This window comes from Barbatula barbatula, assembly GCF_947034865.1.
Source record: "Barbatula barbatula genome assembly, chromosome: 23".
Classification (NCBI taxonomy): Eukaryota; Metazoa; Chordata; class Actinopteri; order Cypriniformes; family Nemacheilidae; genus Barbatula; species Barbatula barbatula.
The window spans coordinates 11,619,465-11,638,401 of record NC_136786.1 but is presented as its reverse complement, the minus strand read 5'-3'; the positions used below and the strand labels follow the sequence as shown (position 1 = coordinate 11,638,401).

At 35.7% G+C, this 18,937-nt stretch overlaps 3 protein-coding genes across 4 annotated transcripts; 1 reads left to right on the top strand and 2 right to left on the bottom strand.

Moving 5' to 3' along the window:
• Nucleotides 1-112: 112 nt before the first annotated feature.
• ube2wb (ubiquitin conjugating enzyme E2 Wb) lies at nt 113-8,855 on the bottom strand. Its single transcript, XM_079487676.1, has 6 exons — nt 8,786-8,855; nt 7,977-8,068; nt 4,237-4,339; nt 2,813-2,968; nt 2,452-2,527; nt 113-2,364 (listed from the first exon to the last, which is right to left on the bottom strand). Exons 1-6 carry the CDS (start codon nt 8,798-8,800, stop codon nt 2,351-2,353), a joined length of 456 nt encoding a protein of 151 aa, XP_079343802.1. The 5' UTR covers nt 8,801-8,855; the 3' UTR covers nt 113-2,350.
• Nucleotides 8,856-9,602: 747 nt separating this feature from the next.
• eloca (elongin C paralog a) lies at nt 9,603-11,605 on the bottom strand. Its single transcript, XM_079447652.1, has 4 exons — nt 11,039-11,605; nt 10,640-10,667; nt 10,255-10,398; nt 9,603-10,041 (listed from the first exon to the last, which is right to left on the bottom strand). The coding sequence occupies exons 2-4, from the start codon at nt 10,641-10,643 to the stop codon at nt 9,851-9,853; spliced, it is 339 nt and encodes a 112-aa protein (XP_079303778.1). The 5' UTR covers nt 10,644-10,667; nt 11,039-11,605; the 3' UTR covers nt 9,603-9,850.
• dcaf11 (ddb1 and cul4 associated factor 11) lies at nt 11,144-18,262 on the top strand. Of its 2 annotated transcripts, none has more exons than XM_079447650.1 (15): nt 11,144-11,823; nt 12,456-12,657; nt 12,803-12,930; nt 13,026-13,144; nt 13,258-13,322; nt 13,477-13,577; nt 14,076-14,222; nt 14,306-14,360; nt 14,943-15,011; nt 15,119-15,176; nt 15,410-15,595; nt 15,852-16,005; nt 16,353-16,505; nt 17,028-17,134; nt 17,377-18,262. In XM_079447650.1, the coding sequence occupies exons 2-15, from the start codon at nt 12,470-12,472 to the stop codon at nt 17,482-17,484; spliced, it is 1,638 nt and encodes a 545-aa protein (XP_079303776.1). In that variant the 5' UTR covers nt 11,144-11,823; nt 12,456-12,469; the 3' UTR covers nt 17,485-18,262. The 2 variants fall into 2 exon arrangements, with proteins under 2 accessions (XP_079303776.1, XP_079303777.1); XM_079447651.1 differs by having other exon boundaries at nt 11,618-11,823; nt 12,459-12,657.
• The last annotated feature ends 675 nt before the right edge of the window (nt 18,263-18,937 follow it).

The window sequence follows — 18,937 nt, the reverse complement described above, 5'->3', positions numbered from 1 at the left end:
TATTGTTGATAATGTTATCAAAGTCATGTAACAATATGTAAAAGGTTTATAAATAGCAAAAACTAATTTTAATGTCGGATGATATACTAGTTATTGTCATACAGCCGTAAATACTCAAAACCTGTATTTCTTTATTTAATTAACAGGCACAGTTTACATAATTGGTATACATACCAAAAATCAGATTTAGAAATAACGTCTATCGCCCTTTATTATTTCTCTCTTATAACTTGCAAACCAACCTATACAATCATAAAAAACTATTGACAAACAAGTCTACAAACCAAAACATATTAACTTTCTTTCATGGTGACAGGCGTCACAGCATAATTTACATCCACTTTAGCCCTGTTGTCATTTTAACACATTGGGGCAGTTTCCCAGACTAGGCCTTAGTTAAATTAGATTTAAGTCATTTTTACAAACAAGCATTTCGAAAAAACATTACTTTTGTGCCTTTTGAGACAATTCAATAGCACTGATGTATTTTAAAACATGCCATTGCCTGTCTGGGAAACTGCCCCATTTTCTTTCATCAGTATAGGGATAAAAACATGAGCATATAATAAAGTATCTTATTGTGTGCAGGGGAAGCAATGGCCATCCTAATTTCTTCTTACATCGACACATTCACATGGAAGTCTGAATATACACTTTATCACAGATAATGGAAAAAGCCAACCAACTTTGGAATATTCAAGTATTTGAAAGAATGGCTAAGAAACACATCTTTGGAGTGTGTAAACCTAAAATACAGTGTGAAATCTCACACCGTATACCATAAATGAACCGTACATTTTTGGTTTTAGTGTTTTATCCTAACAAACATAAAAACAATCCTTGTCCTTTGTGCCGCTCATTAGGGGGAATACAGAGGTTCCAAACACCAACAAATATGTGCCTTGCAATATCATTGCAGAAAACCACAATGACTCTCTAGCATTTGAGGTTACAGAGAATAAAACAATGAAACAAAATTATATACGAAAAACTTTCAAACGTTTAGCAATTTCTTAACCTTGACTTGGATCAAAAAGAAGTAGTAAGACCGAGAGTTACTAGGAGGAAGAACCCTTAAGAAATGAAATATTAAAAGGAATTGTAGTCTCGATACAAAACATAATATAGAGAAAAGAACACAACTTTTGTGCCAACATGTTATATATTAGGTTACCTAGCTCAAACTAAATTAGGTAAATTTGCAGAGGTCAAGTTCGCACTAGGGCTGACACATTATCAGATTTTCTAATATTGTGACCGTTATCATGGCCAAAAGAAATCACAATAATATTATCACGATATGTTTTTTATATAAATAATGCATGCTATAATTTAAATGAATCTTATTTTTTTGGGAGTTTGGGGATAATTCTAATATGAGTGTGGGGTGGCAGAGAGTTTGTAACCATTGTTTACCAAAAAATTCTTTTTCAGCAATTATTCACTCTCATGCCATTCTGCCTAACCACATTAAAAAATATTTAACACTGGAAGCCAAACAACATTGACTCCAATTGACTTTCATTGTATGAATATAAAACCACTGAAACATTTCTCAAAATATGTTCTTTTTTGTCATACAGAACAGTCACAGACAGGTTTTAAATGACATGAGGATGAATAAAAATGTGATCTATGGGTGTAATAACTCTTTAAAGGGTAAAATATCACCGCCTTCGTTTTTTTCGCAATTTGCAGTCATGTCAAAAGTTGAGATGAATAAGTAGTACCATTCTTAAATTAAACTATTTACAGTGAACCAGCAGGATTCACCAGCCCCTCGCCACCCATTTCAGCAGAACTGCAAGTCAATGAATGACAATAAACTTTGAACTTTTCTTAAATCACTTCACAGTGCATATCATTTCAGTAGGAAAAATAAAAATAAAAGCAAAGGGATTAAAACTGTGATACTACTTTGTCTTTTTCAGGACTATTTGGATTTCTCATTCTTGGCCCAGATATGCACACATCTTTGTTATTGCACAAGAGACAAGGACCTCAAGATAAGCCAGTGCTAAAAATTAACAGGAACGTGTGTGGTCCAGTACCAAAATCTGAAAAAAGAAAATCCTCCTTCTTGGGCAAATCTAAACTTTTCCACAACACCCCAAAATGAATCCATTTCCAGTCTCTTTAAAATTGATTTTCCATTCTTCAACAGTTTGTTCCCCAAACATGCATCCAACTGGTTAGTGAAAACACAGCCGAGAACGTCTCTCATGTTTGTGGTCTGAGTCCATGCTTGTAATTGGAGTCCAAGGAAAAGTTCAGAGACCATACGGTTTTAAAAAAGTGCTTTTATAGGTCAGTGGGACTTCGTTCCTCCTGGAGTTCTAACATTTTCATATTAACAGGTATCATCTGTGAAGAGAAGGCAGTGAAATATTTAAAGGAAATATTAACGTTTTAAAAGTTACACGATTAGGCGACTAAAATGTTATTGCTCACCATGGTACCACCATTTTGTCTTCTTTGGATTTTTATTACAAGTCCGTACATAAAAGGAATTATCGGGAGGCCGTCTCTGGAAAACAGATCGCAAACAAGGGACAACAATTATAGGTTAGATGTCCTTTCCTGGCTTTAAGGTCATAAAGACTGTAAATTATAAAAAAAAGTTGAGGTTACGACATGTCATGTAAATCCTATAATCAGTAAACCATTGATTTTGAGCGGCACCAAAAATAGCTGAGTAAATCATTGAATGTCCTACTATAGTAACTAACAAACAAAAACTCTGATATGTCCCATATTAAAACACTCTTATCTGATAATCTAAAGAGATTAGGTAATAGTGTGAGACACTTACCTTCTCTTTGCAGCTAGACAGCATGCTAATAATACTAAGACAAACAGATTGCACTGAAAGAGCTGGTGACCAGTCCTCTGTTAAGATGGACAGGCAGATGTGGCCATTGCTATAAACGTGAGGATGAACAGGTATATTGTCTCCTGTGAACATTACCTGTCAAAACAGAACCATACCCAGACAAACCAAAAATTAGACAGACACGCAAACATGTGCTTGTTGATTTCTTCTTTTTTGTATGTTAGGCAGAGGCGGTTCTAGGGTGAGTGGATATGCGGGGCTTAGCCCAGTGAGACATCCACATATATGTTCGAATATACATCTAATGTTTGTTTCAAAGCGCCTGGGAACTTGGGCGGTCTTGAGCCGCATGCATTGCGAAGACAAGAAGGTTTCGGTAAAGGTTAATTTGATTTTCAGCAGCTCCACATGCATTCGCAACAGCATTGTTCTCTGTTTGCTTGAAAATTACAAATTACATGCTAAATGTTAACGGCCCCTATATGATTTGTATACTGCTTTACTGAAAACACTCGTTGCTTCAGCCCCCTTAGCCCACCCCTAGCGCTTTCCCTGATGTAGGGTACAGCTCTTCCTTTACTAAAAAATGTAAATGGTGTTTACTCTTCACAATTGGCATAAGGCAGCTAGATTATTATGTGGAGACAGCTGTATAAATGAGTCGACAAAGCAAAATCGGGATTTACAGGAGGAAAACCAAAGAGCTTTGGGCGCTCATAGTGAGCAGGAAAAATACAGGCAATATCCTACATCCGTATAAAGGCACTTAATGCACAAGCACTAATAGGGCCACTTAAGCTTACCAAAAAGGATCATCTGTCACTTTTAGTCTTTAGTGGTCTTTTATCACAGTTAAAACTTTAAATAGCATCCATCACATGTCGTGTTACTGACACATCCATGACATGGATGTCAGCTATAACAGTCTCTGAATTCATTCAGTAATACTGTTATTATCACTAATAAGCCTTTTCATATAGCATGAGCTCGTTTATCTAATTCAGTCTGCTATTTATAGTTGGACTGATATGTAAAATAAGACTTAATCCCCTCAAATGTGGCCTCTAAATCTGCACTCTACAAGCTAAAGAATAGCTTTGCATGGACTAATCCAAGTATTTTACTGCTGTAGGTAGATTCAAGGTTACACATACCATGAATGAAGATAATATCATAATAAACACTTAGTAGGTCATTTAATATTAATTTGTAATAGTTGAGCATCTTTGGCTGCTGTTCGGATTAAAAGGTTTTGAGAACAATAATCTTTATCATCCGAAAAATCCATCTGTTAATCTTTCCACATGCTACTATAAAGCAGTAACAATTAATGGTAAGTACTTGGTTGTGAACATGTGAGTACATTATTTTAGTATGAGAAAATATAAAGCACTTTTACATACCTGAGGTGAGTCAAAGGGATATCGACTACTAAATTTAAAAAGAAGCTGAAATGTTTCCCCTTCATAAAGAGTACCAGAGGCTCCCTCCATATCCACAATCCATCTATAAACAGAAATGAAAACATAATTATAAATGTACATTTTTACTAAAAATTTTAACACTATAAGCCTTCTATAAAGATAGACTGTAAAAAAATTGATTCCTTGGGACTGTTATGGGTATTTGTAGCAGGCTACATAGCCATACAGCATTTAATTTAAACCATAAAGAGATCATTTGAAAGCTACTGTAAATTTGAAGAGAAAGTGGCAAGATGGAAAATTAAAAAAGACAAAAAGTACATTCACAAAACTAGAAAAATGTCTGCAAGGGAAGAGGGCGGTTTTGAGGGGTCAAATGGACAACAGCTCTTTCCTGCATTACTAATGCCAAATCCGAGTGCTCAGGGATAATCCCATCATTTTTAGCCATTTGAGCCAAAACTAGACTAATTTATGGAAAGTTAATTCCAAAAGTGTTTTGCTTAATGATACAAATGTATTGAAAAGTAATTACAGATCAGGAAAATTAAGTGGATGTGTCACTGAAATGTGTCACTTGTTTTGGTTTGTGTGTGCGTTTCAGCCCAGCTACTTCAAGAGCCGTTGAGAGAGAGAGTCGCCATATCACAAGTTCAAATTTTCCTGTATCAGGTGATTCATGGAGACTTTAAATAGTTCCAGGAAGTAATTTTTCCTCTTTAAATGCTTTATTTCCGGGAAAACTATTTTACATTTATGGATGCCAGGCCAGTGGAAACATGCAGTATGGACATCGCCATTATTTGCGCATGTCTACAGACTGAAAGCCTAATACGCATGTGTATGACGTCATCGTTTTGGGAAAATGCAGCCTTCAGCGTTTATGAGGAAACAATAATGTTGTTGTTTTCAAAAACTTGCACTTTAAGACCCATTTTCATGTAAATGAATAGCATAAACGCACAAAAAAATTTACGTTTAAAACGGTCTCGTGTAAACGGCCTCTTAAAGACAACTACAGAATCCACTGTCCCTGTGGCACACACTGATTTTTGAGTGGTAGTACTGAGTTTTAGCAGAGGTGACATGTTACTTATGTTTAAGTTTACAGAAAACTTTTCATGGTTAAATACTTGAAATTGAAATATGATATCTGAAATAAATGAGGATGAAACATCCGTCCATATAATGTGCAAATCCATCTGTGAAGCGGCACACTACAGCATATTAAACATTTAAATAAACATCAGTAAATAATGAAAACTTACATGATTTAAGTTAAATATGAAATAAAAAAGCTCTTGTTGCAGAGACAACTTCAGTCAGTCGTGTATTAACCCTTACAGTCCTTAAAAATTCCATTTGAAACAAATTGTTTAAACCTACCTTGGCTTTCCTATTCAGATTGCTATAAAAACTTTATCGTGTAAATTCATAAGACCTATTAAATCATGACAAAATAACAAAATGTATTTAATATTTATATATATTTAAAAAAGGCTCACTGCATTAGAGAAAAGTGGACTATTGCAGACTTATATACTGAGCTTTTAACTAAGTTTTTTTAATATAGACACTATTGAACTAAAGTGGGCTAGCAATGAGTCCCACTCCGGCCCTGGATAAAAGTAACAATAGTCAAAATAAAAAAAAACTATTAAATCTATTAAGAAACACAAGCTAAAGTATTAAGAAATAAAACATTTAAAGAAATTTGTAGAGTAAATAAAACATTGAACTAAAAAAGATCTTAAAATTTTGCTGTTCAGTCAATAATTATTAATATTAAATGTATAAAACTATTACTGATTATTTTCATATTTTTTGTTGTCAACGTGTACTCATGTTTGTATTATATGTATTAACTGTTTAAAGGAAACACATTTCATTATGTGCAGTGAACTGACAGTAAATCAATCGTTATAGTACAAATGCTAAAAAATATGCAAGTCTTGCAAACATCCCAGAAATAGATCGTGACATCAGCAATGTCAGTTTTCTGCCTCAACAGTATCATATATCTACAGCAGCAGTGGATTTTCAGATGAGAGACAACATCCCTGGAGCCAAAGCAGAAACATTGCAAGACAACCAGTGCTGCGTCTGCACAGCAGCTCACCTTTCTGCCTTGGATGTGTGACTTATGAATAATTTCTTAATGTTGCTTTTGGACATCAGAGAGAGAACACTTTTAGAAATGACTGTTGTAGTTTTGTTAAGAACTTATATTAAGGTTAGTTTGTCAAAAAATGTTAAAGCTTTACTCTAAGGAAATTATATTTTCACCTTTATTTCTGGTTCATGATGCTGGGGAGGCTATCATTCCCTTTGACAGGCAACTTTGGTTTCAACTCAACACCACTGCCCTTCTTTCATGCATAGCTGACATGTTTACATCACAGAAAGAAAGTCTTACCAAAACTTGACAAACTGCATTGAACACGGACAAACAATTAGACAAGACAAACTTGTTTGGCAAGTTGCTAAACTAGCACTTTATGTGGTGTGCTTTTGACAAGATATTGCATCATTAAAGACAAAAGGGCTAAAAACACATAGCACATATATAGCACAGTAAATCATTTATTATTATTGATTTATTACAAAAGAGGAAAAACATAGCGTGAAGACTAGTAATAACTCATCTTTTCGCTCTTTACAAAATTTTAAATTATGCCGGACATACCACTGAAGACAAGACAATGTTTTAATATAATATAATGCCAGACATACCACTGAAGACAAGACAATGTTTTAATATAATGTAAAGTAATATTCAAGCAATTCTTCGGCATCTTTTTGACAACTCTTCAGCATAAAAAGGCCAAACAGAGGTCGTAATTATTGTTACAGTGATAAAACTCTCTTAAGCTGGCAATTTAAAGGGATATTTCACCACCAAATCAAAATTCCCCCGTGTTTTAATCACCCTCAAGGCATCCTAACTGAATATGGGTTTCTTATTGAAGTATAATGCAGTCGCAAAAGATGAAAGCTCCCGCCCGCGTAGACACTATACAATTGAAAGAAAACGAAAAGTGCAACATTTGTCACCGGAACCTACAACGTGCCTAAGTCATCTGCCGGAAAAGCAAGCTTCTGGTTCACGCGCATTCAAGAGATGACGGAAGCTAGACATCAACTTTAATAGCACTGTCAACATGGTTATTTCTCTCAAATACATCGATTCGCTTCAGAAGACCTTTGTTAAGACCGTGGTATTATAACTCCGACTGCATTATTCTTCAAGAAAACCATATTCAGTTAGGATGCCTTGAGGGTGAGTAAAACATGGGAAAATTTTGATTCGGGGTGAAGTACCGCTTTAATCCTTTAATTTTGTATTAGACGTGGCAGACATACCATACATTGGGCAAGCCAGCTGATAGACTGAGACAGCCTTACCAAGACATCAAATGGAAAGAAGCAGTTTCTTTAAAAAATGTGTAGTAAAATGTAATTTCCCAGCCCTTCTAGAAATATTAATCTGTGACACGACCCAGACCAAATAATGCTTCAAAAGTCATGCTAAAAGTGTCAAGTCAATAAAACAATTACACCAAAGAAATATCTAAAGAGACTAAAAGCCACTTTGGATTCTTATAAAGTTTCTTTTGTGAGAGTTCCTGATAGAGGATAACGTGAGAAAGCCTGTCAATAAGTACACAGTGAGCGATGAAACATTAAATGAAGAGGCAGGCAGGATATGAGGTTCTTACTCTGTGATGGTGTTCTGTACGCTCTTCTCATTTAATGTCATTCCAAGGGGCGGATCATTCTGCAAGGCTAGAAGTTCCTTCTGTAACCTCTTCTGTTGAGAAAAAGACAATGCGTATTAAAGAAAGGATAAAGAATAGACAAAAGAAAGTAGATATGTGCAAGTTATGAAAATAATCAATTATCAATCTTCTTAGTTTATGTTAAAATGGCATTACTATCTTAAGCACTGATCAGGTATCTTTAGATGACTCTCTAGGTAGGCAACTCACTAGGTGGAGTGCAACAGCTTGTGTTGTAAATGACATACTTAAACATATACACTGTGTCACTTCCGACTTTTATTTATATGCAAACATTTATAAACCGTTCAAAAACAACAAAATGCTCCCTGTTTTTATAGGATAAGAAAACATTTTAAATATACAACTTATGTAAAGGTAATGGAAATAAATGATACTGCGCTAGTACCTGATCCCCTTGTAAGGTTGGGTTAAAAAAGTGAAAACGGAGAAACATATACAAGAAATGTATGTATTTCTAAAGGAGACACATTTATTTTAAAAGTCAAAATGACGTTGGTTTGTACGAGTCCTCCCCGCCAGCTGTTGCTTTTAAAGCCACGATCATCCTCACGCACCCTGTCAGCTCGAGCACATCGAGGACAAGTTATGATGTACTGAATAACGAATCACAAATCGACCGCTTTATTAGGCATATAAACGAAACACTATATACACCGATATAGTTGACACCTGATCAAGGTGTGATTGATAGATGAAACAACACTAAATGTCAGCTATGATCTTACCTGCATAGACGCCATGATGGATCCCCCTGCATCAGTGGCGCACAGTAACGCAGGGCGACCAACGTCATCGTCACGTGACACGCCTCCGTGATGATACGATCTTAAATCCAACCCTAACCAACTACCTTACATCATGGAAATAAGTTTATGATTTCATTGCTTAATTTTTTTTTGGTTAACATTTTAATATCCAATTTTTTTTTATGGGTAGATGCTAACTGCATTTCATTGGCTCTGTAGTTGTACGTCCACAATGACAATATTAAATTGAATTTAATCTAAGGGACGTTACTAATGCAATATCTAAAAATTAATTTATGGAGGACTAAAAAAGAGGTACAATTACAATAGAAATACAGCTTTTTTTGCTGTGTGTTTGCATACAAGAACATAATTATATAATTAAAGACTAAACTATAAAATATACATTTTCAAAATAATATGGATTAGTAAATTAGTAAAAACCGTACTAAAAGTAATTCAAGATGCGCTAGCCTAATAAATTGTGGTTGATAAGGTATGTTTATAACTATGTTATTATTTGCATTATCATTGCATTAAAGAGACTTAAGAAAACAGTTTGTTGTATTTGACGTTACATTCTAAATGTAATGCTTCTGTCGGCCCATAGACAAAATGTCTAATTTGTTTACTTGCAGATGAGCACAATTATAACACAGTTAACATTAGTTTGGTGTGCATAACCCTAAATGCTGTTATAACGTTGGGAGAAGGGGGAGCTTTCTTTTACCTTGAGCTCATGCGAGTTATTCTGGGTGCTGTATCCACAGTGGAATAGAGTTTAGAGAGAGAGATGTTAGATTCATTCATGTTTATTCCTGCAGACTGAACCAATTGCAACAGACTAGCAAATACAAAATAATTAAGACATGGAACATTTTAAAACACTAAAACAAATTATCCACTCAAAGTACAAACTGCCATTGTTCACATAAAATCCCAAAGATTCAAAAGAACAATACTTAAATACAAACTCATAAACACAGATAAATGTATAACAGGCATGTTAGATGACCTTAGAATAATACATGCTTTATTCCCATTTTAACAGTCTAGGAAGTTTGCAGCCATGAGCAGTTCCAAAGCAATCTCAGGGGCAATGGGAAATTCTGGAATTTCTGTTGAGCTGTTGGTGTAACGAACTTTGTAGGTGAAGTACATGCACACTTTGGAGAGAACATGAGATGGGATCTCCCGGAAGTTGACCTCATTGGTTTCATTTTCAGCAAACTGCCCTAGGAGTAAAGAAATAAAAAAATATGGAAATCTTGGCGATGCGATTTTGAATGTGACAGACTGTATAATAAAAATTATAATACTTAAAATATGCAACATATTTAACCCTTATAGATTGCGGGCAAACATAACCGACAAGTTTGAATTCCACAATAAAAACAAGCAGTTTCATAACAACTAAATTTTACACATGTACAAAGCATCACACTCACCAGGTCCACTCAGCATGGCTTTGATAGTGCCTGAGGTTAAGGCATGCTCTCTCTTAACAATAAACTCATGACCATCTGAAGAGATCAGCTTAACATACATAGCGTCTGGGCCCTCGCAGCCACCATAACTCCTCTCTTCAACATCTGCACAAAGACATTTAATATAAACCCTTACAGAAGAACATGATCACCCAAAGGCGGCTGGGCAGTCTAACTGAACAAAAGTACATTTACTAAGATCTACAGACTACTTTGAGATTAATAACAATTTGAAAGTATGGAAAGTAAAGATCTTATAATGAATGAAAAGCAATTACAAATAGCACATGATAGCTGATCGATAATTCTTATTTTCTATTTGTAAAGAAAAAAGTAAAATACACACCCATTGATTCTCAGAAACAGTCTTACGTCTGCGAACATCAGAAAACAAACATTAGGCTACAGAACTGCTTAGGCATTTTAATGAAGCAGCAAATAAAAAAAAGAAATAAGAACTTAGATGTAACAGAAAACCACCTTAGATTTTAGGCACACAAATAATATATCAGAGGTACAATTAACGTGAGAGGCGAGCAGGTAAATAATAAACCAAACCGTTCATATAAATTACTTTAATGTGGCTTCTTCAATAAATCGCTTTAGTTAGCTAACACTAGGTTACGGCAGCTGTAACTGACTCCTTCAACAAATATGATTTGAAATGTCTCCTATGTTCTCTAAATGGATCTGCTAATCATTCATCCAACAATATATTGTGAATATAAAATGTCCAACCACTTACCACCAATTTTAAACAACAAAACAAGTTTCTTCAGAAATACAGGCACCAGTGGGCACCGGATACAATTAAATACTTCCGGTTCAACAATGTGTGTTTAAAAGTCCTTCTGTCTCTTAGCTACGGATCTGACTAAACAATTTATTTATACGGTGTAACGTTACACGCGGCATTAGAATAGTAAACAAAACGGAGAATGAACTATAAACGTAGAATTTATTAAAATACGTTATAAGAGGCAATATGAGAACGATACTTTTATTTATTTAGCTAAATAAAAACGCAAATCATTATCTACCGAGCACTGATTCTACGAGAATTTCAGAATATACAGATACACCATTACATATGGCATAAAAATGGCATATCAATTAAATTACATATTTTACAGCAGAAAACAGTCCGGCAGATGGTGCTAGTTCAGCCTGTGCTAGAAATACAGCCGTGCAACCAAATCATTTAGATATTCTATACTTTTTGGTGCAACTGGCACTGTATTACCTAAAAAAATCTCTTACATTTGGTATATAAGTTTGATGGGTTTTTGTTTGCTGTGCAGTAGCTGATGTGAGTCACGTGACCAGAGGAAGGCGAGTCTTGAAACCGTAAACAACATGGCGCGTCACGAACATGGAGAGACTTAAAAAAACAACAGCTCAGGGGAAACGGAAGCGTTCAACATACTGAACTGAGACATTTTTTGCCACGTTTTTTCTTGTTTTTCCGCAGTCTGCAAGAAGAAATAAACCCAGTTAAGCCGTTGTCAGAGCACAGATATCATATTATTGGTAGGTCTCTTTTGTGGGTCGCGTACTGTCTGCTAGCTCGTTAGCTAACTAATAAACAAAGGACTTTTTTGGCCTATATTAAAAAAAATAAGGAGTGTTTTATGAATTTCGCTTTGTTAAGCTTTTAGTCTATAATTGTAAAATAATAATGTGGAGTTTTCTTCGCTTGTCATTTGCAGTGTTCCATTCTAGCGTGTCATTTTTGCATATTTGACTGTCAGTTAACTTATATCAGTCTTTTTTCAGCTTTGTTGACCTCATTAATCAGACATATTAATAATGCCAATAACACTGACACATTGAGCCAAAATGCATGACTTCAGTGGCCACATTCTTCCTATTATTTTGGTGTATATTATGAAGGATGTAATTTTCTCTGACAATTAAACAATAAATATATTTCTAAATCTACAACATTTTATAGATTATAATTTTTGTCCTATAGAAAATTCTACCACTCAAAGGTTGAGGCTAAAAACAATCCATAATAAGCATATTATTGCAATACCTTTGAGTGGTTTATTATCAGGTAATGCTTTTCAGTCAAATGTATCTTTAATATTGTTTATTTTGTTATCCAAATTTTTGTGTAGGTAGGCAGTTTGTAACCAAAAATATGTATTTTGTTTTAGAAGACAATCGGTCTATGGGCTCTCAGTCCAGTTCTGGGATGTCTGGCCGGGGCTCTGGCACCAATCGAGACCAGTCAGAACCAGAACCCAACCAGAATTCCAACCAGACGAACCGCACTCAGACCGACAGACAGCCAGAGAGACCATCAGGATCTGAAGACGACGTAGACTTAGCGCAAGTTCTGGCGTACCTACTGCGCAGGTAAATGAAACATAACCCACATGAGGTGCATCTGGAGCTAAGCAAGTGCAGTCTCGCAATGCAAAAATGTTCCCGCTTTTATTATTCGTTCCTTTATTTGAGATATACTTGTATTTTAAGTATACATCCTTCTTCTCAACAATAGGGGCCAGGTGCGCCTGGTCCATGGAAGTGGTGCGACAGGCCTACAACTCGTGCAATCATATTCAGATTCCGATGAGGACAGCGATGGAGCCTGGGATGGACGATTGGGGCATCGATATGACCCTCCTGGTGAGTGTGATCCCTATAAACACAATGGAATAGACATTACTAAGTGCCACGTGTTTCTGAATGTCATGTGCCATGTTTTATTTATCTTTTCTCAGTGGATGCCCAGCCAGACACACAGGAGGTGGACCAAAGTGAAATCCACACTCAGATCATGCTTGCTACTGCTTCCTCAGGTTTAAAGAGCAGACGCAGTTTCACACATATGTTGGCAGAGGTAAGACGCTGGTATAGGACAATAACGTGTATCTAAATGAGCTCTTTATTCACTTTATGTCAAGAAATATTTAAAGAGCTGTTTGCAAACTTACTGTTTATTGCTTGCTGAAGCGGGAACAGGGACGCTGTCGTGGGTCAAGTTTCTCTCATGGAGAATGTAGCCGTATTCGCTCACAGTAAGTATTATGCATACAGTAAAAACCGATGCCTTGCCATTGCTTTACATTCTTGTACATTATACTTTTCTGACTCAAAGTACGTTTTCTTTCGGCTTCTACGACTGAGCAGTCTTATGCATACGCGTAGTAATTTCTAAACATTTTGTCATAGTTTCATGCCCAATCATGTGGTATACAAGGACACATATCAGCAGAAAGTCTTTTGTGGAGTCTACAGTGATGATGGAAACATGTTCCTGTCTGCATGCCAAGGTGAAGAAGAGATTTCTTTACTCTAGATTTCTTAAAGGTCCATTGTATGAAATGTTGCAACCAACAGGTGACTCCACCCCTCACCCCTCCCTTTCGAAGCACTACAGTAGCCGACACAGAACTAAGATGTCTTTATGTTTTCGTTTCTTTGCTGAAGGAGATAATGTATTGACCAAATGCGCTCTGTAGAGCAGTTTGTCCGTTTAGGGCTACTGTAGAAACAACATGGCGTATTCCATGTAAGGGGACTCGTGGTGTATGTACATAGATATATCTCATTCTAAAGTAATAAAAACATAACGCTTCATTGTGTAAGGTTTGTATACACCTCTGAACACATTGTAATGTATAATATATTGCATTTCTCCTCCACGGACCTTTAATTCAAGGCTTTGTCATAAGCATGTATTAACTATGTTTCATTTTCCAATCCACATTTTCCAGATCATTGATTATTGAAATCTGTTCAATAACAAAAGTCTGCCTTTATTGTTTCAGATCAAAACATCAGGTTGTATGACACTAGCAGAGGCCGTTTTGTTTTGAAGAAGACCGTGAAGGCCAGAGACGTGGGCTGGAGTGTTCTGGATGTGTGCTTTACCCCTGATTCTCGTTGCGTGCTCTACTCTAGCTGGTCTGACTACAGTAAGACAAATTCATCTAAATCTACAGTTTTGTTTGAGACTGAACGTTTCTGATGCACATCTGTGTGTATTTCTTCTCTTCAGTTCATGTGTGCAGTGTTGATGGGGACAATGAAACGCACACCGCTCTAGACCTCAAGTTAGTGTTTCCCTCATAGTACATTATAGCATTAAATCTCAGGTAATCATCTGTATGCTTTCTTTTCATGTGGATAACAGACAGTAGAACAGATCACCATAACCATTCATGACCATATCCATCACATAACTGTGAGCTAACCATACTGAACATGCTGGCAAAGTGACATTTGTGTAAAAGTATCATTTCTGTTGAATAGTTCTTGTATGCTTTTTCTGAGCTAAATACAGTTTTATCACATTTAATGTTGAACTGAATCAGAATGCTACTGTTGGACATCTCAGCTTTAAAATTTTACGAAATCTCATGATCCGTTGACTTTGCCAACATGTTTTTTTTGCACAACCGAGCATCTCATTAAATCCACATCATGGTTTAAACTGCATCTTTGGAGTATATGAGGATGGTGAGGGATTGATAACAAAGTGTAATAATGCTTTTAGATGTTTGGTCCTAGTCTGTTCATCAACAGTGAATTAAAATGAGCTGATATGTTCGTAGTTAATATTTTTATATCAACATGACTTTAGTTGCCTTTGTATATAGTACTGGTAATGCTGACCGGTGTCTATTATTCTTTAGTCCTGATGAACGAAGGTTCTGTGTATTCTCATTGGCCGCTTCCACAGATGGGAAAGAGATTTTAGGCGGGTCAGTATATTATTTTATCTACATACTAAGAGTTTAACAAACCCAACTTTCATTTTCTTGTTTAACGAGCATTTTTATCCTGAAATGCATTTATTTCTATCAAACAGTGCCAATGATGGTTGCCTGTATGTGTTTGATCGTGAACAAAACAAGAGAACTCTAAAGGTAAGTCACACATCCTGAATGAGTAAACTAGCATTTGAAAGCTTCTGCAATGTGATCTTATTTAACCACAACAATCTCAAAGTAAAATATGTCTATCGCTCTGAATTCAATGAGATTGTTAAATTAGATAAACAAGTCCGATATAGTGAAAACATGAACAATACAAGTTCTGCAAGATATTGTCGTAATGTATGAGAACGACTAATGTGTAATGTCTCTCTCTTGTTTTTCAGATTGAAGCTCATGAGGACGATGTGAATGCCGTAGCATTTGCAGACAGTTCCTCCCAGCTGCTCTTCTCAGGCAGTGATGATGCTCTCTGCAAGGTATGGGACAGAAGAACACTCAGAGAAGACAGACCACAGCCTGTGGGTCATCTAGCAGGACACAGAGATGGAATAACATTCATACACAGCAAGGTATTTACGGTCCAAAATTAATTGATGGTGTAATTGACCGGAAAAACACCTCAGCAATAGAGTAATTATGGGAAAATGGGTCATTATCAAAAAGATGGTTGCCGTAACATTTTGAATGATAAATAAATATATTGTTACAAAATGGCCAAAGTTATGTGGTCATCCCCTTCAAAATGATTTTTTGATGATTCACTTTCAAAGTGACATCATGTCTGCAATGCACTAAGCAGTGTTTGTACTGTATGTTGTCCTGAAGGGTGACGCTCGATATTTGATCAGTAATTCCAAAGATCAGACTATTAAGCTGTGGGACGTGAGGAGGTTTTCACCAAAAGAGGGTCTTGCTGCTTCCAGGGTTGCAGTCACACAACAAAACTGGGATTATCGCTGGCAGCAGGTTCCACAGAGAGGTGTGTTTGTGTAATTAAAACATTTTTTTTACTGGTTTTATATTCATTTCTTTTTGGGATGTTATGAATTTTAAACAGGATTTACAAGGAAAGATTTAACAAATTTGTTTAGATATCAAATTGAAAGATTTTATTGGAATTAATTATAACATGGCATGAAGCTAATTTATGGAATGTTTGCTTGTTTTATTTTACATAATTTTTTATCTTAAAATAGTCATTAAATTGCTTATTAAAAAAATATGTCAATAAAAAATACTTAAATTTAAAGATTTACTTTTTTATTTACTATTTTGCACATGAGTACATTGTTTATTGGCCTTTTTGACTGTTTTGTTGCACTGCAGCACTAAAGAGGCATAAGCTGACGGGAGACACTTCTGTGATGACCTACAGGGGTCACGGGGTTCTGCACACGCTCATTCGGAGTCGCTTTTCTCCTGAATTCAGCACTGGACAGAAGTTCATTTACACAGGCTGTTCAACAGGCAAAATCGTTAGTAAGTAATTCGTCTGCGCAGTCATTCTGATCTATTAGATTCGCTCTGTAAGGAAGATATGTCTAAAGAAGGAGCCATATTGTCTTGTGCCTAAGAAGGATTTCTACCAGGGCTCCATCAAAGCTGTGCATGGGACTTTCATTAACATATTTGTGCATTTATTAAACATTATTGCATGGTTTCACAGACAAGGCTTAAGCCTAGTCCATGACTAAAATGAATGACGGAGCTGTCTGACATTGAAATAACTTGCCCTGAAGTTTCTTAAAATGTCAGTGCCATTGTTTTGTCTTAAGGTGCACACCAGTAATCTTTTTTCTAAGGCATTTTAATAAAAGCAACTTAAATATCCTAATTTAACTAAGCCATAGTCCTGGCCTAAAATAAGCCTTGTTTGTGAAACCGGGCCTATACAAGAAATAGTTTTGCTGTTAATAAAATTTACAAAATTGTAGGGATAATAGTAAAAACCTTGAAGGCTTTAATCGTCTTAATCTCATTCCTGACTTCTATTCCCTTTAGTCTATGATGTGCTGACGGGACGTGTCGTGTCTAAATTGTCCAACCATGATGCATGTGTGCGGGACGTCAGCTGGCACCCATATCACGTCAACATGGTCAGCAGTTCTGTAAGTAAAACTGCTTTTTATTTCTGTACACACATACATGACTTTTGAAAGTATCATCTTCAGGTTGGTTTTCTGTGTCTGTTGCTCATTATTTAAGGCTGTCAACTGAAGAAAATGTGTAATGTTGTATGAAATTCAGGACAGTTTTGATATATTATTTGTTGAAATTTGCTTGTTGACACTAAATTACTGACGTCTTATTGGCTTCGTTTCTCTTTTACATTTCGGTCACGTTCCTGCAGTGGGACGGTGCCATACGTTTGTGGGAACACACACAGAATCACCCACTGGACAAAGACAGAGAAAGAAGGAGTGTGGAAGGGGTGGAAATGAAGACAAAAGGCTGTTGATGATGTTAGAGTTGGTGACATGACAGTGGATGGTCAAGGAATGCTGGAGAAATAAAGTCAAGCAAAAATACGAGAAAGAACAAATGATGAGAATTTTGAATTGCAGAGATTTTGAATTTTTTGATTGCTCAGTCTACTGACAAAAAAATCATCATACAAATATGTAAGTTTAAGCTAAAAGCATCGATGACAGAGTGAATGGAAAAAAGACATGATGTGATTTCATTTTTACAGCTACTGTTTCACCTCTCTGAACTCTGATGTGAACGTTTAAATACAGGTGTAAGCTTAAGTGAAAGTCTTACAGTATGTGCAGAGTTTCACAAATGTTAGCATGATTTCAGACAGGCCAAATGCAAACACATTGCTTGAAAACCTGCTGTATGGTAACCATTTGCTTTTATAAAAAAGTAATACAAAATATACAAATAATTAATGTCCTCAATTAAAGAATAAAAAATGACTAATTACAAAGAATTTCAAGAATATTGAATATTGTAAGATATTTTATTGCTATAAATGTTCAGGATTAGATTTTGTAGTTCTATATGAAAGACATCTTTACCTTATCAAACATCTAAATGTGTGTAAAAAGCGTGTCTGAAAATGAAGACATAGATGTACAGGAGCAGGGGTGAATTTCTTTGTGTGTGAGCGTGTTTGCAAATGTTTCTTTTGACACAGGTTGGATTTGTTTATGGTTTAAGTGCATTTAGAGTTCTCTAAAACACTCACTCACTTGTTTTACAAAGAATAATTAAACTTAAGCAAACAGTTGATTCTTGTTTGGTGTTTAAATCACATATCAAGCATCATCCAAAAAACGATATCAAAATATTTCACTTAATTTAGGTCTTTAAAAGTTCAGGATTACTTAGAATAAGAGATCTCAGTCTCACTTTATTTTAAATGTACACATTCGGCTACAAAAATGTTAATATCACATTATGTAAAGACCACTTACAATGATAAACACAGTCAAAGGCAGTGCTGCTGTACTGCTCTAAATCAGACACACGAGCATTGGGTAGAGGATGTTGATAAGATGGGAATGTTTGGAGCATGTGACATAAACCACCAGGTTGCTCTCATCTGTAAAAACGGTAGAAAGACCTCAGTTCTTAATTCATGCTTTCAGTCTGTTGAAAATGCATTGGAAGTACAAACCATAATGGATCTCTGTGGGCTTCTGGAGATCATTTACAACAGGGGTCGGCAACCTTTTTGAAGTGCTGTGCCATTTATTTTTTTCATGGCAACCACTGTGCCATTTTAACGTCAACGTTTAGTATTACATGTAATTGTACATTATATATTTTTTAGATTGACACTATTTGTATACTTGTACTATATGGCTATAAAACACAAAACAGAATGCAATGAGCAAGTCGGTAACTTGCTTCAGAAGCATTATTTTTCAAACTAGTAAAAACACGAAGACTGCCGCTTTGTT

Coding starts and splice junctions, on each gene's coding strand:
- ube2wb (XM_079487676.1), bottom strand. Junction 4,340..7,976: donor GTACAGAACACCATCACAGA/GTAAGAACCTCA, acceptor TTCTGTTTATAG/ATGGATTGTGGATATGGAGG. Junction 2,969..4,236: donor ATCCCTTTGACTCACCTCAG/GTATGTAAAAGT, acceptor CTGTTTTGACAG/GTAATGTTCACAGGAGACAA.
- eloca (XM_079447652.1), bottom strand. Junction 10,042..10,254: donor AGCCATGCTGAGTGGACCTG/GTGAGTGTGATG, acceptor CTTTACTCCTAG/GGCAGTTTGCTGAAAATGAA.
- dcaf11 (XM_079447650.1), top strand. CDS start 12,470: ATGGGCTCTCAGTCCAGTTCTGGGATGTCTGGCCGGGGCTCTGGCACC. Junction 13,578..14,075: donor GTTCCTGTCTGCATGCCAAG/GTGAAGAAGAGA, acceptor TTATTGTTTCAG/ATCAAAACATCAGGTTGTAT. Junction 16,006..16,352: donor GCAGCAGGTTCCACAGAGAG/GTGTGTTTGTGT, acceptor GTTGCACTGCAG/CACTAAAGAGGCATAAGCTG.